This window comes from Xiphophorus couchianus, chromosome 7 (genome assembly GCF_001444195.1).
Source record: "Xiphophorus couchianus chromosome 7, X_couchianus-1.0, whole genome shotgun sequence".
Lineage (NCBI taxonomy): Eukaryota > Metazoa > Chordata > Actinopteri > Cyprinodontiformes > Poeciliidae > Xiphophorus > Xiphophorus couchianus.
The window spans coordinates 37,202,876-37,222,888 of NC_040234.1; the positions used below are offsets into that span (position 1 = coordinate 37,202,876).

The window sequence follows — 20,013 nt, forward strand, 5'->3', positions numbered from 1 at the left end:
AGACTTTGACTAGGACACTAATGATATTAAAACAAGGTTTTTATTTTGAAGACATTTCTTCTGCTCTAAAATCTTCTGCTCAGTTAATCAAGTTTCACAGAATGACAATTTGTCACAAAGATAAAAACATTTTCACGTCTGAATCTGGATTCTGTTGATCGTTTCTACATTTTATTTCCCTTTGAATATAAAAATATCCACAGTGGGTCGGAACCAGGTTTCTGGCTGAGGTTCTGCTGCCAGAGCGAAGTTGGACCAAACCTTCACCTGACCCAGTCGGACCGGTTCTGTCAGCTGGATGGTTGAACTGGGAGCGATCCCAATCGGATCCAAACTGGTTCTGGGAAGGCTGGCCAACATGGAGGTTCTGGAACAAATGAGATCTGAGACAAAAGGTTCTGGTTGGGTTGGAAAGGGTTCTGGTGGTCCCGCTCTGATATCACTGGTTTAAATGAGCAGAACTTTAACTAGGCCGGTTCTTTCAGAAGCTCCAGGGTCGGTTTCATCTCCAGAACCAGCACGGTGCCCGGTACCATGTGGACTCAGTCGGATCCCTGCTGCCAACCTGTGAGGAGAAACGGAGCGGGTTCAGAACCTCTAAACCCGGTTCTGCTGGAGGAACAACGGCTGTCTGAACCAGGTCGCTACGGCGATTCCCAACACGTCGACTGTACGGGAATCGTTCCGATCGATTAGTTCCAACTGATCTTATTGATCAATCAGAGCACAAAGCTCAGTTTGTCATTCAGAATATTTAAAAGGTTTGTTTCCAAGGAAACCAGCAGCATCACTCCTCCATCAGAACCCAGGGACGCTCCAATGAGGATAAAGAAACAATAAATAAATCAGAATAAACTAGAGATTTACATGAATAGACCAAAAGGTGGTTCTGTGAGGTCCAGGTGGATCCAAGGAGAAAAGAATCGGGCTTTTCTTTCTAACTTAGACAAACTGACAGGAATATAATAGTCTTATAATTGATGGAGTTTAATGTTCTGAGACTAAGAGAATAACAAGAAGTATTTAATTTCTGTAGTAATCTTTATAAATCTTCACATACAGAACAAATTACTTCATCATTTTTTTCATAAAGTCAGAAATCTGCTGTTCACTGTTGATCACTGACTACAAGATCTTAACCAAAGTTTTGGCAATGAGGTTAAAAACTGGTTTACCTAAAATATTTAGTCAAACCCAATCCGGTTTTCTGAAATCCAGATCCATCATAACAACATGCGCCTGGTTCTGGACCTTATTGATTATAGTCATTAATAAGAGATGATGGTTTTATGTTGTTTTTAGATTTACACAAATCTATTTATCAATTTATTTATATTATTGGTTTTGGAAATAGTTTTCTTAATATGATTACTATGTTAAACACCAATATTAACATGTATATATATATATATATATATATATATATATATATTAATATTAAGCTGTGTGTCTTTGTCACAGGGCTCATGCCCCAGATTCAAAGTAGAAAGACGAATCAGACCAGGCTGCAGTATCTCGCCTCTCTTATTTATTATAGTCACAGAACTACCAGCAATAACAATTAAAAACTCTAATATTGAAGGTCTGGAAATAAATAACCAAAAAATAATCATTAGCCAATTTGCAGATGATACAACCCTCTTCCTAAAAAACAAAGAACAAATTCCTTTAGCTCTAAAGGAAATAAAGTTGTTCTCTCAGGGCTGCAGCTAAATGTAAATAAATGTGAAATTATGAGTATCCATAATTGTTCTGATTCTTCAATTTTCAATATTCCAGTTAAAAATGAAGTTAAATACTTAGGCATGTGGATTAAAGCTACCAGTGTTAGAAACAATTTACAGGACAACATTGATAAATGTGAAAAAACCTTAAATATTTGGCTTCAAAGAGATTTCAGGCTGTTGGTTATTAACAGAAACTGAATCCTAATCCAGGCTGACGATTCCATCCCTCCAAATATCATAAAACAGATTAACAGAATTAATTTTAACTTTATTTGGAAAAACAAACACCATTACACCAGAAAAAGTGATTTGCTAAAACATTTTGAGGAAGGTGGTATCAAGGCAATCGATTTAGAAATTATGAATGGTACTTTAAAAATTAGATGGCTTCAGTCCTTTTTAAAAAACGGTGATTTTATTTGGTTTGTTAAACCGTCGTTTGTATTTCAAAAAGTTGGAGCTATTGAGCTGTTATTGAAATGTGATTTTGAATTATCTAAACTCCCTATAACTCTTTAATTTCCATCAACAGGTTTTGTTACAGAGGAAGTTTATGTTTAAACAACTTCAGCCTCATAATGTTCCACTGTGGAACAACAGAGCCATTCTATGTGTAGAAGATCTATGTTTCTAGAAGATTGGTGGAATAAACAAATCTGGTCAATTATTCATTTACTGGATGGAAATGGTGAAATTCTGAGTTTGGAGGAATTTAACAGGAAGTTTGGAGCTGATTGTTCACTAACAATTTATAAGAAAGTTTTATATAGTTTCCCTAATGTCCTCATTCAGTCAGTTAAAAACTATTTACCTAATTTCTTTATTCCAAGACTTCATAAGATTCAAACTGAGCATGTGGACATTAGAGATAATAAACAGGGTTTTGAATCAATAAATAATATAATAATAATATTCAATAAATAACATAAACACAGTTCTCTTACAAAATTTTTACAAATCTATAATAGTCCAAATAAGGACTAATTATTATTATTGACATGTTGTGAGTTTGTCATTGTTATTCTTGTATATTCAATAAAAAAGTTAACTGTAAAACTAAAGCTGCCTTTGTTGCGCCTGACAGAAATTAATAATAATTTTAAAAAACCAGGGACGCTCCGATCCTGATCATCGATCTCTGCCGATCATTTGTTGCTTTAGGTATAAATGCTGCTATGTGATCCGGCAATAAATTCACCTAATTTAGACATAAAACATGCAAAATACTTGCAGGCACAAAACAGCAGCTATTCAGGCAAAATGACTGAAAAATAATATTTCACTGAATATTAATCAGTGAAATATTATTTAACAGTAAGACTGTCAGCCATAAATTATACAAGTCAGATTAATCTTACAACACTGGCTGAGTAATGCTGGTTCTGATTGGTTGGTTCTGACTGAGCTCAGTAATTCTGCAGCAGGCCAGGATTCAGAGATCGATTCTTTTTCCAGAGATTATTTGTCTGACGTCAGGACAGTGAAAGTTTTAATACGTCTGTAAAATGGTTAGTTTAGTTTAAGCTACAAGCTGCGGCTCAGCTGCTGCTCGCTGTGACAGTTCAGTCTGGAGGTTCAGCGGCTCCGTCTGAAATATCACCTCCAGTAGAGGCGGTCCAACAGCCGGAGCAGAACCGGCGTCTCGCTCCGCAGCTCCAGACTTGAATTATTGTTCATCTTTCTGACCGTGTTGGAAGCTGCGCTGCTCTACCTGCTGTCTGGATCCGGACGTCTTTGGTTCCTGCGTTGAGCCTCCATGCAGCCAAATCAATCAAGTGTTTGGTTTTTAAATATCTTATTAGCTTGGTTGTGTTGATGCGTTGTGACGAGCTTCGCCCAGAGGTCATTCTCCGCCGCAACACGCAAACGTCTCATCCACTCTGAGCGTTAAAGCTCCTCGCGACACGATTTGCGCCTGCGCAGTGAGATAAAGCTGATCTGTGATCGGCAACAAGAGACAATGATCGATCACCAATCATCATGCTGCATCACGGAAATCGGCCGATTATGATCAGTCGGCACACCTCTATCAGAACCAGAACCGTTCTGAGTACCAGCGGCTATCTGCTAGAGGTTCGAGAAGACAGAGCAGAAGAACTGAACCAGGAGAACGTTGTACTTTAGAGAAAAGCAAGATTTTGGCTTCATCCGGGAGACAAACAGAGAAGCTCTGAGCCGCCATTAAAGATAAGAGAGCAGAAGGAGTCATTCAGTCCGCTGCAGCAAAAACACGCAACCAATGAGATGACGTCAGGCTTCAGGCGTCAAAGACGTTTACAGCGACGATGAAACATCAACATGTCCGCAAGTAGAAATAAAAATGAACAAACAGGAAAACATTCAGGCAGAATGTGTGTGTCTATGTGTAAGTGAATTTTGCCCAAAATAATAATGATAATAATAGTGTGTATGTGTTTGCAATGAGATGTTTGTATCCATGTGTTTGGAGCCACCTAGTGGTGTGATGAGTGACTGCATGCAACGGGTCCTTCAGGCGCTCTCTCGGCTTCCCCACCAGCTGCAGCTCTTCGCTGTATTTTTTACTTAGGGTCATATTTTCCTAATTCAACATTAACAACATACTGTAAGATCATTTAGCAATTACTAATGTGATTTATAAAGTTTTCTTGTGGTTGGGCTGGACAGAAATGACCCTCTGAGTGGGAGCTGCTCCAGTTGGTGTTAGTGGCTGAGCGCTAGGTCACGATGCTAACTGTGTTTTGATTTTCAGCTGTTGGGCCACCAGTCAGTCACATTGTGAGAGTTTATTTTATATGGCACTAGGTGGCAACAACCAACCAAGGCTACACTGGCGCTGTGACAAGCAAGAAGGCTTACACATGCGACCAGAACCAGAACCAGACGAAGGAACCAGAACAGCCTGATGTCATAAGCTCAGGTGGGTCGGTCCACCTTAAAACACTGATGTGTTCAGAACCGAGCTGGTTCTGAACACATCAGAACCCTGTGTTAGACGCGCATGCAGCCCATCAGAACCAGCAACATGCAGCACGGCTACGGCCGGACCTTAGGGGTCCACTCTGATGGGGCCTAGGGACCAGCAGGGGGCGCCGTTCGTCGTCTTCCCTACACCTGTGTTCAGCCAATGAGAGAGTATCCGGCATGAGGCCCAGTGAGACTCTGGTTCTGGTTTCAGGTGGTGCGGCAGCTTACCGTTACTGGTGCAACTGGTCTCTGACGTCTCCCAGTTCATGGATTTCTGGACGGCCTTCTTCCAGCGAGCGAAGCGCAACTCGCTCTCTGGTGGAGGACAGACGCTGGTTCAGTTGGAGCAGAAACAGCCACTAGATGGCAGCAGATCATTATTCATTATGCAAAGCAGGTCTCTGACCAAAGTCTTCATTCAGAAGCTTCTTCAGATTCACTGTAACACAGACTGCTACAGGAGATCCACATTAACTCTGAAAAATCTCAATGAATATAAGCTACAAGGTTACATTTCGCTTGGATCAATAAAGTGTTTTTGAATTTGAATGACTACAGTACAGCTAAATGACCAGCAGGCGGTGTGTTGTGTGGTTCTGGTTCTGACCCTGCGTGTTGATCTGAGGCTGGTACCGCTCAGCCGTGACCTGAGGCAGCTGATCTGGGTTCAGGTTCCAGACCTCCACGCCCTCAGCGGCGCCGGCCGCCATGGCTGCACCCAGAGCCGTGGTCTCGGACATGCTGGGTCGCACTGAAAGGAGGGACAGACACAATCGGAACCAGAACCGGACCAGAACATATTACACTGTAAAAACTAAGACAAATTTACTCATTTTAATTACAATCATGAAAAATGATTTACTTGTATCCCAACTCTGTTATGTTTGGACTCAGAAGGTGATTCAGGTCATTACCTGTGATGGTGGACAGGTCAAAGGTCAGAGGTGACTGTCTCTGACAGAACCAGAATCGGTTCTAAAACCCAGAGTCAGGCTTTGTGTGCGGTTCCGTTCTTACCGACGGGGATGCAGAGGATGTCGGCCTGCAGCTGCATCAGCAGCCGGTTCCCGGTCATGCCTCCGTCCACGCCCAGCACCGGCAGCGGGATGCAGCAGTCCTGGTTCATGGCGTCCAGGATCTGGCGCGCAGCAGAACGACCATCAGACTTTAACTGGACCTCAGCAGAACCAAAGCTTCTTTATGCCTGCTCACCTCTCTGGTCTGGAAGCAGACAGCCTCCAGGGCGGCAAACGCCAAGTGGCTTCTGTTGGTGAACTGGGTGAGGCCGCAGATGATGCTGGGAACAGCCAGAGGTTAGCACAGCTTTGGACCCACAGACCAGACCAGTTAGAGGAGCAGAGAGTCTCACCCTCTGGCGCTCGGCTCCCAGTACGGAGCGTAGAGGCCGGAGAACGCTGGAACGAAGTAGCAGCCGTAGGATGTTCCTGCTTCAGCTGCTAGCTGCTCTGAAACCACAGGGTGGCGCTAAAACACTCACAAGCTTCTGAGGAGAAGCTTCTGTTGGGAAGCTTCTCCTCCCAACAGAAGCTTCCTGGTTCTGGTATCAGAACCAGGCTTCAAGAATTACCGATCTCAGAGGACGACTGCACAATGCACATGTTGTCCCTCAGCCAGCGAATCACTGCTCCGGCTATAGCCACCGAACCCTGCAGAGAAACACCAGAGCGTTTCAGTCAATACATTATGACCAGCCTCATCCAGGCCTCTTGAGCTGCTCAGTTGTCTGGGGGCTTGTGGGTAAATTAGAGTTAATAAATGAAACATTAACCAGGATTCTGAAGTGTGATAACGGCACTTGGAGAAATGTAATGTTTCAATTGTTGATTTTTTGATTCAAATGCTTTACATCATGTAAAGCATTTGAACTGCCTTGTTGCTGAAATGTCCTATACCATAGGTGTCAAACTCTGGCCCGCGGGCCAAATTTGGCCCGCAGTGTAATTATATTTGGCCCGCGAGGCAATTTCAAATTAATATTAGAGCCGGCCCGCCGGTATTATACAGTGGCAACGCTGTGACGCCGCACTCACCGCTTATACTACAAATCCCATAATGCTCTGCTGTTTTTTGGCGCGTCAATCAGGACAGAGGCAGACACGCCTCCTCCTCTGTGTCAGTAGCACTTATGGTAGCGGACATGGATGTATTAGGAAGGTGGTGATCCGTCTTCTTGCGCACTCCTTGGGTGAAAGCCCCGGCGCACCCCGCATCCCCGGGCCTCTCCCCCAAACCACACTGTGACCTCAAACTACAGCTGTCACTGTGTTACCCTACCAAAAAATGGCAAAAAGAAAGACAGAAAATAGAACTTTTCTGGACAGGTGGGAGACAGAATATCTGTTTACATATGTATGTGAGCAACTTTTCTCCTCAGTGAAGATGACCAAAACGTCTCACAGGAGACGTCTGACTGACGAACACCTTTGTTCGATAATGAAGGTTTCCTCAGCTCAAACTCTGAGCCCCAACATTGATGAACTGGCATCCAAGAAAAGATGCCAGGTATCTGGCTTGGCTGCATCAGAGTAGATCAGTGTGTCGCAAAATGAGCAATAAATACGTTTTCTATGCACCTTTTCTTGTTACTCCAAGGCCTGAATGGTTTATTCATAGTTTATTTAATGATTTATTCATAGTTGTTATGTTATTTTCAAATTTATTAGTCTGTGTACGAAGCTAATTTTGACATTTACCTCAGAAAGGAGGCTTTCAATTTTTATTTAAATTTTATTTAATATTCCATTTATATGTTTTATTATTATTATTAGCAACTCAATTTTGCACACCTGCACTTTTAAGTTATATAAGCCTTGCTTGTTCAATATTTATTGTTAAATCAAAACTTGTTTGGGTCCATATTAAAAGATTCATTTGTTCAACCTTGGCCCGCGGCTTTGTTCAATTTAAAATTTTGGCCCACTCTGGATTTGAGCTTGACACCCCTGTCCTATACAGATACAGTTGATTGGTTGATGAGTTGATTAATTGGTTGGTTGGTTGATTGGTTGTGTTAAGATGGCCCTTAGCGGGAGGCTGAAATAGGAGTCTGGAGGCAGGGGTAGTGCAACCAACCAGGTGTTTTAATCTCCAACATTTAACAAAGATGACATTCCTGCTTACATGGTCATGAGGTGTCGCAGCACCCGCACCTATTACTCCTATCATGTGGCCAACATGCAGGCTTTGTAATCCTGGGCGGCACCAATTAACACACTTCTCAAAAGACAGGATAGAACAAACCACATATACACCAAACAACTTAACAAAACAACCAATCTTCAACACATAAATAACAAACATTCTTCATGGTTACATACTCATTTGCTATCTAAAACTACCCTCATATAAATATTAATTTATTCATCACTGCTAAAATGCCTCAGGCTTTGTTCCCCCTCTTCCATCTGCACTTGGTCTCTTCCGGAATCTTTATCAGGTGTTCAGGCCCCCGGGGACTCTTTTCGCCTGAACACCCTACAGAGGAACAGACAGAGGTAAGCCATAATCTACCAACATTTGTAATACATTTCATAATTACCATACCTACTTCATTTATATTATTCCCCCCAGGACACCCTCAATACCCACTGAGATGCCCTGCATAAAACACCCAATAAAATACTTCAATCTATTTGTACCCGTCTCATTATCATTTACACATAATTAAAGTGTTATCCTGACCAGTAATGAAGACCTTCATTACAGGTTGGGTGGTTGATTGATTAATTGGTTGGTTGATTGATTAATTGGTTGGTTGATTAATTGGTTGGTTGATTAATTGGTTGGTTGGTTGATTGATTGATTAATTGGTTGATTGATTGATTAATTGGTTGGTTGGTTCCCCAGCTCACTGCCCTGCATGTTTTAGGTGTTTTCTGAAGTGCATCTGAATCAGACTCAGTGAAGCAGTGAAACGTCCAAAACATTAGCGGCGTCTCGGACCAGACGACATGACTGATCAAATGGTCCCACTGCCCTCCAGTTTACTGATCAGGAACTTCCACTGAGCAGGATCTGGACCTGGCAGTCCTCACCCTGCAGGGCAGGATGTCCCCTGGTCCCGACCCGTTGGTCGGAAGGTTCAGACAAACCTAGTGTAGAACTAACAAGTCTCACCTCCAGAGCGTAGCAGGCTGGCTTGTCCCTCCCCAGCTTGTAGGCGATTGTAGTGATCAGGCCGTGTTCGGACATCACCGGCTGCCAGAATCACCAGAAGACAACGAACTCAGTTTGGATCACAAGAAACGGTTCTGACGGTTCTGAAGCGTCTTACCTTGGTTCCTGTGTTCCTGAGCAGGAAGCATCCCGTCCCGTAAGTGTTTTTGGCCTGGCCTTCCTCAAAGCACATCTGACCGACCAGAGCTGCCGACTGGTCCCCGAGACACTGACAGAGATAACGACACCGTCAGGTTCTGGAGGAACCGGTCCAAGATGGAGGACCGGCAGAACCTTGACTGGACTCCTGACAGTACAGCAGAAGGCCCTTACCCCCGAGATGGGAACCCCTGCCAGCGAGCCAGACCTCTGGAGAAACAGGAAGAAGGTTCATTTGGACGCCATCATCGACATCGACTGTCTGATTGAAATGCATCACTGTGCAAAAGTCTTAGGTCGTTTTTAAACAATTCTTTGGACTTTGGCTGCAGTCCAGTTCTGAGCATTGTAAAAGCAAATGGTTTTGGTTTTTGGAGATTTAAACGAAATCTCACCGAAGTGGATCATAAACCATGATGGGTTGTTCTGTAGAACCTGGACAAAGGTCCAATAAAGTGAACCAGTCATGCATTCCTCTGATCTTTGGTTAATATCTTTACCCAACAACAGAGCTTCACCGCAGAGACCAAAGTGTAACAATCTGACGCTGTTATCAGATCAGATTTACAGGGAAGTTCAATAAAACGTCCCACAGCAGAATGAAGAGCCGCCACTGACCAGAACCGGGTCGTCTGGTACCAAGCCCACATGTTGCTCAGTTCTGAAAAATAAAACCAGCGACTGTTTAGAGGATCAAAACGTCAAAAAGAAGCTAAAAGCGGTAAAAATGTTCTGGACCAAAGCAGTGAGGCGTGCAGCTGACCTCTGGACTGCAGATCGGGTCGGGTCGGGTCCAGAAGATAAGATATGAGACAAACACTGACAGGACATTCAGTTGGACCTGAACAAACAGTGTGCAGCAACCGCGTTGTGATCAGAACCAGACCGGTTCTGATCCAGAGCAGCAAGCAGCTTCACACATTCATTACAACAAATCATTCCTAAAAATCATCTAACAGAACCTGGTAGGCTGGTAAAGCCACCGGTTCCAACAGGTCGTCACGGCAACTCAAACCCGGTTGAATAAATGTGAACTTTCTCTACTGAGGCTTAAAGGGACGGTTTCGTACTCATGGATGTTGGATTGCTCAACGGTAGCAACATGTTGCCGCTGCTGGTCTGAGTGAAGACGGTCCATCGGGACGGAAACGCCGCCATCAGTCCTGATGAGCGCAAACAGGAAATGCCTCGTATTCACTGAGCGGCCATGTTTTAACGACGTTCGCTGTCATGACATGATGGAGTTTGGATGTTCACTGAATCAAACTGGAAACCAGAGGTCTGGACTGGTGAAGCACCAGTAATCGCACTGGACTTCCTGGAGTCGCTGGCAGGAGGCGGAGCCTCAGTGCGACCCTTCAGACGTGATTCCATGTTTTATTGATTCATGACTAAAATACAGAAAAGAATCATTTCTGCTGCAGTTCATTCAGTTTAATATTTTCATACCTGAAAAAATCCGGGTTTCAGTTCCGACCCAACAGAACCTCCAGTTATTCTGACTGACGCTTTCTGAAAGGTTTCAGTTCTACGTTAGCGGTTCTGACCCGGTTCCATTAGAACCTCTTCATTCATAAAGAACTTATTTTAAGCAGAAAGTTCAGATTTTTAGCCAATGGGCACATAACGTACCATGGTTCTAGAGTGGCCTAGTTAAAGTCCAGACTTCAGGAAAATAGCACCAAAAATGTGTAACGGTGTAACTTCTTTCAATAAGTAATGGGTCAGAACCAGAACATAGACGTTAGAAAAAAATCATCAAAATCTTTTAGTTTCACAGATTGTTTCTTCTTCTTATGATTAATTATCATCGTTATGATTAATTATCGTTATGATTATCATCGTTATGATTAATTATCATCGTAATGATTAATTATCGTTATGATTAATTCTCGTCGGCGTGGCGTTCAGGGCTCACCATGCGGCCGTAGATCTCAGAGGAGCTTCTGACGGCGGGGAGGATTTCCATCGGGACGTCAAAGAAACTGGAAACACAACCGAGTCCATCAAACCGAAGCTTTAAATGACTGGTCAACTGGTCAGAACCGGTCAGAATGAGCCAGAACTGGAACCAGCCAGAACCGGTCGTAAATGAATAGTAGCCTGGATGAGAAATGATCCAAGCTCCAACTTAAGAAGGATAAATTCAGTTTGCAAACTCTTGTGGGAAAATATTCCCGGCACCTGAAGCACCAAAACATTCCTGGGAAACCGATAAGCTCTGGATCTGAGTCCAGACCCAGAAGGAACGGCTTTGAGATCCGGTTCCTGAGAGCCGGTTTCTCCTGCTAGTGAGACGGACTGGTCCAGGTCACCTGCAGAGCTCGGGGTCCCAGTCCAGGCTGTGGATGTCGAACAGCAAGGTGCGGCTGGCGTTGGACACGTCCGTGACGTGGACTCCTCCGTCTCGGCCGCCCGTCAGACTCTGGAGGAGAGAGAGAGCTCTTTAACCAGTGGGAATAAAAACCTGGAGCTGGAACCGGCGGCCTGCTGCTCCTACCCAGATGATCCAGGAGTCCACGGTCCCAAACAAGGCCCGCTTACTCAGAACCGCCTGCCGCACCGCCTCCACATTGTCCAGCAACCAACAGAGTTTCACAGCACTGAAGTAAGTGCTGATGGGGAGTCCGGTCTTATGCTGCCAGGCGAGTCCAGTAGAACCCACGGGAGAACCAACAACAGGTTGACCTCAGTGGCTCCCTGACCTCTCAAGATTTAGGGTTAACGGTCCTACCTTCAGGTGGTTCTTGCTCCTGCCGGGAGTTTTGCTGATGAGTCTCTCCACAGTGGACTGCGTCCTCAGGTCCAGCCAGACTGCAGAACAGTACAGAACACAGAGATTAGAACGTCCACATGATCAGAGTCTGACTGCTTCTGAGAGGAGGTCAGCTAACCGTCCGCCACTTGGAAAATCTGGAGGCCTTAGCAGGAGAAGAGTCCAATTTGGTACAGTATAACGAGTCCTGTTCGATCTTTTAAAGAGTTCAGTTATGGTAAAAACTGGTGGACTCTGTCAGTCAACTGAACCAAACCTACTGGAATCTCCATGTTTTCCTTGCAGCTCTTGTTCTTTTGTTCTTGTGAAGGGTCTGAAATAAACCTATCCATCCATCCACCCCTTTGTATTGAACTTAATCCAGGGTCAGACCGTGGGGGCATCAGTCTAACGTGGGAGGCCCAGATTTCCTTCCAGCCTCCTGGTCCAACTCTACCAGGAGAATCCCACAGTGTTCCCAGAGAAAAGATCGTCTCTCCTTGCAGAGGAAACTCATTCCAGTTGCTTGTATCCATATCCTCGTTCTTTTGGCCTCTACCCAAAGCTCATGACCATAGATCCAACTCAGCTCTCTTCACCATGACCAATCGGTACAGTGCTCGCTTCGCTGCAGAGTCCACCAATCCGCCTTCATGAGCTCAGAGATACTTAAACTCCTCCATCCTTAGGCCATCAAAACAGATCCCCTCAACGCATTGGCTGGTCTACAAACACTATGAACAGAATCGGTGGCAAGGGGCAGCCTGGACGGAGTCCAGCTCTCACCAGAGTCCGACTTGCTGCCAATAATGAGGACCAAGCTCTGGTAGCGGTCACCAGCACCAGGGACCAGCAGCCCATATCAAAAGGTCTGGTACCCCTGCAAGACTTCCTGAGGAACATAGTCCAACACCTTCCCCAGGTCTACAAAATGGACATGTAGACTGGTTGGGTGAACTCCCAGAACTCTCCAGGACCCTGCTGAGGGTGTAGAGTTGGTCCAGTGATCCATGACCAGGATGAAAACCTGGTTTAGTAACTTAATGAACCTAAGACATAAACCTAACCTAACCTAGATGAACCCAACCTAAGCTGGCTGCAGAGCTGCTGACTACCTCCATTGCGGAGTAATGGAGAAGCTTCCTTCCAAGCCTCTGCAGGTTTTACTGGAACCAGTCCTTACTGGTTTCATGTGCTGGACTCACCGATGGCGTTGTAGAGCGGCTCTCCGGTCTCCTTGTCCCAGACCAGGGTGGTTTCTCTCTGGTTGGTCACCCCCACCGCTGCAGAGCAACAACAACAATGTGAACGTGGATGAAGCTGCAGAAACAGAACCGCGGCAGCGTTCAACCTTTGATGCGGGACACGTCCACGCTGAGCTGCGCCAGCTTCTGGCAGGTCTTCTCCAGACACTCGTGGACAGTGTCCATGATCTCCCTGGGGTCCGCCTCCACCCACCTGAGGAGATGATTGGTCCACACATGTTCAGCATCTCTTTGCACTAAGTCCAGGTTCTGCCTCCTAACAGATGACTGAATGGAACTGGCTGAGTCCTAGTCCAAACATAGCCGATATCTGGGAAAACTGACACATTTTTATGTGCTTTGGCCTTTCATCCACACAAAAACATCTAATGTCACTAAAAACGATTATTTATAAAAACTATGACCAAAGGGGAGATGTGAGAAACCTCTGGATTTGAGTGTGTTGGTGGAAAACGTCGCATTCCAGTCAAATAATGCACCAATATTTCCAGTTACATCGTCTTGAGTTTTAATAACCCTATTTTCTAATGCGTAGAAAATAGTTCTACCTACAGATGAACCGCCTGGCGCCATGTTTGATTCCTAACAGGAAGTCGTGGATGTTTTGAAGGATTCTGATTGGCTGACAGGTTTTGCCTTAGCTCTACACTGCCCCCTCTGGCTTAGAATGTTTAAACAACGCTCAGACGCAGATTTATTTGGGTTCATGCGGATTAAAACTTTTGTGAAAGCGATCCCGTGTCTACGATGTCCAGAGTCTCACCCTTCTTTGGGGAAATGTTGCTTGAGCTCCACCTGGTGGTGGCTGATCAGCTGGGCTGTTTTAGTGTTGAACACCTGCAGAGAAAAGCAGCCAATCAGAGAGCAGGACAGAAGGGATGTTCAGCTCCGCCTCTGACATGATGGAGCAGGGGTCTCAAACTCCAGTCCTGGAGGGCCACAGTCCTGCAACTTTTAGATGAGCCTCTGCTGCAGCACCTGAACAGAATAATTAGGTCATTAAAGCTCTGAGACCTGATCTACAGAAGGAGGAGGTCATTAAGTCATTTCATTCCAGTGTTTTGTACTTGTGGCACATCTAAAAACTGTAGGTCTGCGGCCCTCGAGGCCTGGAGTTTGAGACCCCTGTGATAGAGACACCCAGCTGGGGCTATTAAAGGCTATCCTGGACTATTCTGTACTCCTCTGTCCAGCTCCTGATGAGCCATCAGGAAGGCGGCTCCCCGGGCAGAAACCCGCCTGACTCCAACAGGAAGTGAGTCGTTTCAGGCTGCAGGAAGCTGAAGCGGTGAGTGACTGCAGCCAATCATCCTCCTTCGTCCCTGACACTTCCTGTTGTCAGATCACAGTGCTAACACCGCAACCCTCAGCTTCATCAGCCGGACCTCGGCTGCAGACCAGCTGACATCACAAACTGGACCCATGATGTCACCCGCACACCTCGCCGCTGTCTCACTGTGCAAATGAGGAGGGCGGGGCCTTAAGACGTCTGCCTCTTTACACTGCATACAGATGGATGATGGGAATCGACCCGACGAACACCATCCATCCATCCGGTTCTGGTCCGTTTCCAAAGAAACTGGGAGTTAACCAGGTCCAAGTTTGTTCCCAGTTTAGGATTCTAGCTGAGCTCCAGGATAATGATATAAAATAATTTAGCGTTTCATTTTTCTCTCCATAGAAGCTCCACCTAGTCTGCATTCTGATTGGCTGGTTCCTTCCTGGAGGCGGGGCATCAGCTGATCGTTCTCCTCTCCTGCTGCCAAACGTTTTATGTTCAGTTCTGCTGTGACCTCCAGATGGCAGCTGGTACAGATCCGGTTCTGGTTCTGGTTCTGGTGGAGGTTTCTTCCTGTGAACGGGGAGTTCTCCTCTCCACTGCCGCCCCCTGCTGGTCAGGAGGAATGATGCTCTGCTGGGTTTCATTCCATAAAAACTTTTTAAACTAGTTGAAATAAAGATGATATTGGATGTGAATCAGCTGCAGAAATAAATATGCTGACTTCATATTGCTGATATCTAACAACGCATTTTTATTTCGAACGTGGTTTTATAATTACTATGAGTTTTCTGACCCGGTTCTGGTTCTGTTGGTTCCGAGGAGCGGATTGGACCAGGAATGATTAACCAGCAGCAGCAGCGATCACTACTGACGTCATGAACAGTAAATGAATGAAAACAGAAACTTTAAAAGCAGCAGAAGTTGCTGTAAAACCTTTCCAGAATGAAACCTCGGTTCGGTTCGGTTCGGTCCACTCACCAGGAACCTGGTGGAGCTGGTTCCCTGGTCAATGGCAGCCGCCAGCGGGTCCATGTCTGCAGCTCGCCTCCCGGGACTCGAGTCCTTCTGGGCTTCCTTCGGCGCAGGGGGCGGGGCCGCCGGAACCGGCCGGAGTTTACCGAACCAGAGGTCTTGTGCGAAGCGTCGGGAGCGCGCATCGCAGCCAGAGAGGCTGTCTGGAGCTGTTAGTGCTCCGTTTGTGCAGCTTTGGTTTCTGAAATATTAAAAGTTATTTTGTAGGTCATCCAGAGTTCACCATCCCCCCATGTTGCTCCAAAACAAACCAAACTGGGCAACACAGTTAGTGCTCCGTTTGTGCAGCTTTGGTTTTCGAGATATTAAAAGTTATCATTTCGGCCGATTCAATCACCATGTTGCTCCAAACATCAACATTTTTGCTTTACAAAATAATTTTCAATAATGCATTGTTACTAGTCTTGTGAATTGGCAATTTAAGTACTTGTTACATTTTTATTTCCCTTTGGAATAAATTATCTGTTTCAACAGGTTTAAAAATTCTGGACTTCAAATATAAGTTGTGAATTTAAATAAAAGCATATGTAAGCTATCCATGCATCCATCCTCTCTGCTTTGCATCGAGTCAACATTTTATATGAAACCTGAGCATTAATTTACTTACCTTGTTCAAAAATCAAAATCAGGGTTGGAAAAATTCCAAAGATGACTCTTTCAAAACGATTTCTTTCAGACTGCTAGAATAATTTTAAGGACAGGTTGAAATTACACCTGCTCTGCCGCAAAAACACTCGCTGCAGTGTGGGCGGAGCCAATCACAGTTCACGCTGTGAGAACTTTGTCAAAGTTGGCAAAACATTTTACGTGCTTTTAAAAATCCACGCACATACATTTAATGTCAGAAATTGGATGAAATGAAACTCGTTGCATTTAAAATATATTTACTAAATATAAAGTACATTACTTGGATGAACTTTGTTGAACCAATGACGCTGCCGTGCACTTCCGGTTTTACTCTGCAAAAACTTTATTTGCTCAAGCAACTAGCATGTTAGCTATGGATTTTTTGTTGTTGTCGTTTTTTACCCTTTTGCTGCATAATCAGCAGAAAGTAAGTCAACAATGTGAATATAATTGTTGAAACCACCTCATACAAATACACACATTACGTCACGGTCACAGCCGCATGTCCTGTATTGACAGGATTCAGTTATTGTGGAGAAAGTTTTATTGGTGAGAAAACATTACTATCTAAAAACTACGGAAGAGGATTAGGGCCACTGAAAAAAAAAAAAAAAATTATGGCCCAGAAAAAAAAAAATCTCTGAATTTTCATGTAAAAAAAAAAAAAAAAAAATTCAGTGTCCCGAAAAAAAAAAAATTTTTTTTTTTTGTGTCCCAGAAAAAAAAAAATAAATCAAATACAGAAACCACAATTCTGACCGATGGGCGCCAGCTAGATATGATTGTTGTAGGAATTTAAAGAGTGTTTTAGACCTAACATTGGTTTCAAATACATTAGCTGGAATTACTTCTTGGGCGGTGATTGATTCTCCAATGGGCAGTGATCATTTTCCTATTCTAATTTCAGTTGGTTCTGAAGTGATAAAAGAAGAGGAAGGACAGATTCCAAGATGGAAGTTAAGTAACGCTAATTGGGAGTTATTTAAAAATTTAGTTGATAGTCAATTTAATAATCTGGATGAGAATTTGTTTTGTGATGTGGAGATGTGTTATTCAAAGATTAAGTCTGTCATTATTAATGCAGCTGAAAGTTCAATTCCTAAATCAAAGGGAAGAGGAAATAAAAAGTCTACTCCATGGTGGAATGAGCAATGTAGTATTGCTATAAGGGGAAGAAATAAAGCTTTTAAATTGGTAAGAAGATGTCATACCTTTGAGGCACTAATTCAATATAAGAAAGCACAAGCTATAGTTAGGAAGACTATTAGAGAAGCTAAGAAGGCTTGTTGGAGGCAATACTGTAATTCCATTGGAAGAGAGACCAAACTGTCAGAGGTATGGAGAGTTATTAAAAAAATGAATGGTGTTAAAAAGAGTTTTTCCTTACCGGTTTTAGAATTAAATGGGAAAATAGCGGTTAGTAATAAAGAAAAAGCTGAATTATTAGCAGTAACGTTAATTAAGGTGAATAGTTCAGAAAATTTATCTGAAGAAATGAAAAGTAATAAATTAGATTTATTGGATGGAAATCCAGAAGTTACTACTAGGAGAGAAGTCTCAAACCAGGATTTAGATATGCCTTTTTCTATGTATGAGTTAGAAAAAGTTATTAATAATGCTAAGCAATCAACTCCGGGGAAGGATGGAGTGTGTTATGTAATGCTCAAACATTTTACATATTCATCTCTTACTGTTATATTAAAATTGTTTAATCTGATTTGGATGACTGGGAGAATTCCGGTAGAATGGAAACAGTCAGTTATAATTCCCATCTTAAAACCTGGTAAAAATGCAACAGACCCATCAAATTATAGACCTATAGCTCTTACATATCAATTAGGGAAAATAATGGAGAAGATTGTTACAGATAGGCTTTATTATTTTATTGAGAGTAAAAATAAATTTTGTCCATTCCAGAGTTGTTTTCGTAAAGGGAGAAATACGATGGATGCAGTTCTGTGTCTAGAGTCAGAAGTAAGAAAAGCTCAAGCGAATAAAGAGTTAGTGATAGCTGTGTTCTTTGACATTGAGAAGGCATATGATATGTTATGGAAAGAAGGATTATTGATTAAATTAGGGAAAATTGGTATAGGAGGTAAGATTTATAATTGGATTTTGGATTTTTTGTTTGGTAGAGAAATAGAAGTTCGGGTAGGGGTGAATTTCTCTTCTAGATATGCTGTTGAGAATGGTACCCCCCAAGGTAGTGTGTGTAGCCCAATTCTCTTTAATATTATGATTAATGACATTTTTGATGAGATAGATAGTAGTATAGGCAAATCTTTATTTGCAGATGATGGTGCTCTATACGGCGGGGACATAATCTGGTTTATTTACAGAAAAAGATGCAGGCTGCCATTTTGAAAGTGGAAGGTTGGGCTAATAAATGGGGTTTTAGGATGTCAATCGCAAAGACTCAAGTAATTTGCTTTTATAGAAGACATAAGGAAGTTAAGTTGAATCTTTATAAACATAAACTTGAACAAGTGAAAACAGTGAAGTTTTTAGGTGTCATCTTTGATGAAAGCTTAACTTGGAAACATCAAATAGAATCAGTTCAAAATAAATGTAAAAAAGTGAATAATTTATTAAGATGTCTCTCAGGACAGGAATGGGGAGCTTCAAGAAGTGCACTGTTGGGAGTTTATCAGGCGCTCATGAGATCTATTATGGATTATGGGGGTATAGCATATATGGCAGCTGCTGACAGTCATTTGAGAAAACTTGATAGTGAGCAAACACAAGCATTGAGGATTTGTTGTGGAGCTTTCAGAACATCGTCTTTAGCTGCTTTACAAGTGGAAACTGGTGAGCTTCCTTTAAGATTAAGAAGGTTGAAATTAATGTACATGTACTGGGTGAACTTACAAGGACATAAGTGTGATCATCCAACTAAGATGGTGCTGAAGGAATGTTGGGAACATCATAAATTAAATTGTAATAGTTTTGGATGGATTGGGGAAATAAAGGCAAAACAGCTTGGTTTAAATATGCTCCAGTATAGTGCTACAGTTCCTCAATCTGAAATTCCTCCATGGTTATTTCTAACTCCAGAAGTTGATCTTCAATTAAATGAAATTCTTAAAAAGGGAAAGACTCCAGAATGGGTTGTAGTTAATAGATATTTTGAAAGATATAAAGACAACATAATTATATATACAGATGGATCTAAAGATCCAAATAGTGGTAGAACTGGGGCAGCAGTGAATATCCCACACCATAAAGTCTTGATTAAGAGGAGAACAGCTGACCATTTAGCTGTTTTTACAGTTGAATTATCAGCCATCATATTGGCCTTAGAATGGTTGCTTGGTAATGATACTAGGGAAGTAAGTACATTTATCATAGCATCAGATAGTCAAGCAGCATTATTAAGTATTAAATCTGGTAAATCTAGCAGATTAGATTTGATATTAAGAATATATCAATTATTAGTTCATCTTTATAACAATAAATGCTTGGTTCAATTTGTCTGGATTCCTGCTCATGTGGGTATAGAAGGAAATGAGGAAGTAGATATTCTAGCTAAGCAGGCCTTGAAATCAGATATTGTTCATCTGAATATTCCTTTGAGTAAAAATGAGGGTAAATCTATTATTCAAAAAGAAATTATTAAGATTTGGCAGGAGCTATGGGATAACCATGATAATGGAAGACAACTATATACATTTCAAAAGAGTGTGGGAGATAGTAATTATATGAGTGGAAGGTGGAAAGAGGAAGTAGTTATGTCTCGACTTAGAATTGGACAGTCTGGACTTAATAGTTTGCTCTTTAAAATAGGAAAGCATGAGAATGGGGCTTGTAATTATTGCAATCAGGTGGAAACAGTGGAGCATGTCTTGTTAGAATGTGATAAATACTCAGAGGAACGCCAGATTTTAAAGTCGTTACTAAGTAGAAAGAATATAGGACTGTCTATGATTAGTCTATTAGATAATAAATCAAGTTATGTTAGAAATCTCTTATTTAGGTTCTTAAATAACACTGGGTTAATGAGTCGTATTTAGGATATGAACAAGTATTTGTGTGTATGTCAGTGCA

General features: G+C 42.8%; 1 protein-coding gene across 8 annotated transcripts; it reads right to left on the bottom strand.

Annotated features, from left to right (window-relative positions):
- Positions 1–21: 21 nt before the first annotated feature.
- Positions 22–16,099, bottom strand: LOC114148070 (glycerol kinase-like). 8 transcript variants are annotated; one of them, XM_028022992.1, is made up of 20 exons: positions 15,950–16,098; positions 15,289–15,523; positions 13,792–13,865; positions 13,115–13,221; positions 12,969–13,046; positions 11,743–11,822; positions 11,509–11,646; positions 11,324–11,433; positions 10,927–10,993; positions 9,183–9,218; positions 8,968–9,078; positions 8,811–8,891; positions 6,262–6,340; positions 6,043–6,139; positions 5,886–5,970; positions 5,691–5,811; positions 5,281–5,424; positions 4,902–4,988; positions 4,755–4,820; positions 22–565 (listed from the first exon to the last, which is right to left on the bottom strand). In XM_028022992.1, the coding sequence occupies exons 2-19, from the start codon at positions 15,340–15,342 to the stop codon at positions 4,756–4,758; spliced, it is 1,614 nt and encodes a 537-aa protein (XP_027878793.1). In that variant the 5' UTR covers positions 15,343–15,523; positions 15,950–16,098; the 3' UTR covers positions 22–565; position 4,755. The 8 variants fall into 8 exon arrangements, 5 of the variants coding, with proteins under 5 accessions (XP_027878793.1, XP_027878795.1, XP_027878794.1 ...); XR_003596204.1 differs by having other exon boundaries at positions 505–565; positions 4,902–5,032; XM_028022994.1 differs by lacking the exon at positions 4,755–4,820 and having other exon boundaries at positions 4,902–5,032.
- Between the last annotated feature and the right edge of the window lie 3,914 nt (positions 16,100–20,013).

Coding starts and splice junctions, on each gene's coding strand:
- LOC114148070 (XM_028022992.1), bottom strand. CDS start 15,342: ATGGACCCGCTGGCGGCTGCCATTGACCAGGGAACCAGCTCCACCAGG. Junction 10,994..11,323: donor TGGGACCCCGAGCTCTGCAG/GTGACCTGGACC, acceptor TTGTGTTTCCAG/TTTCTTTGACGTCCCGATGG. Junction 6,140..6,261: donor GCAGTCGTCCTCTGAGATCG/GTAATTCTTGAA, acceptor CTGTGGTTTCAG/AGCAGCTAGCAGCTGAAGCA.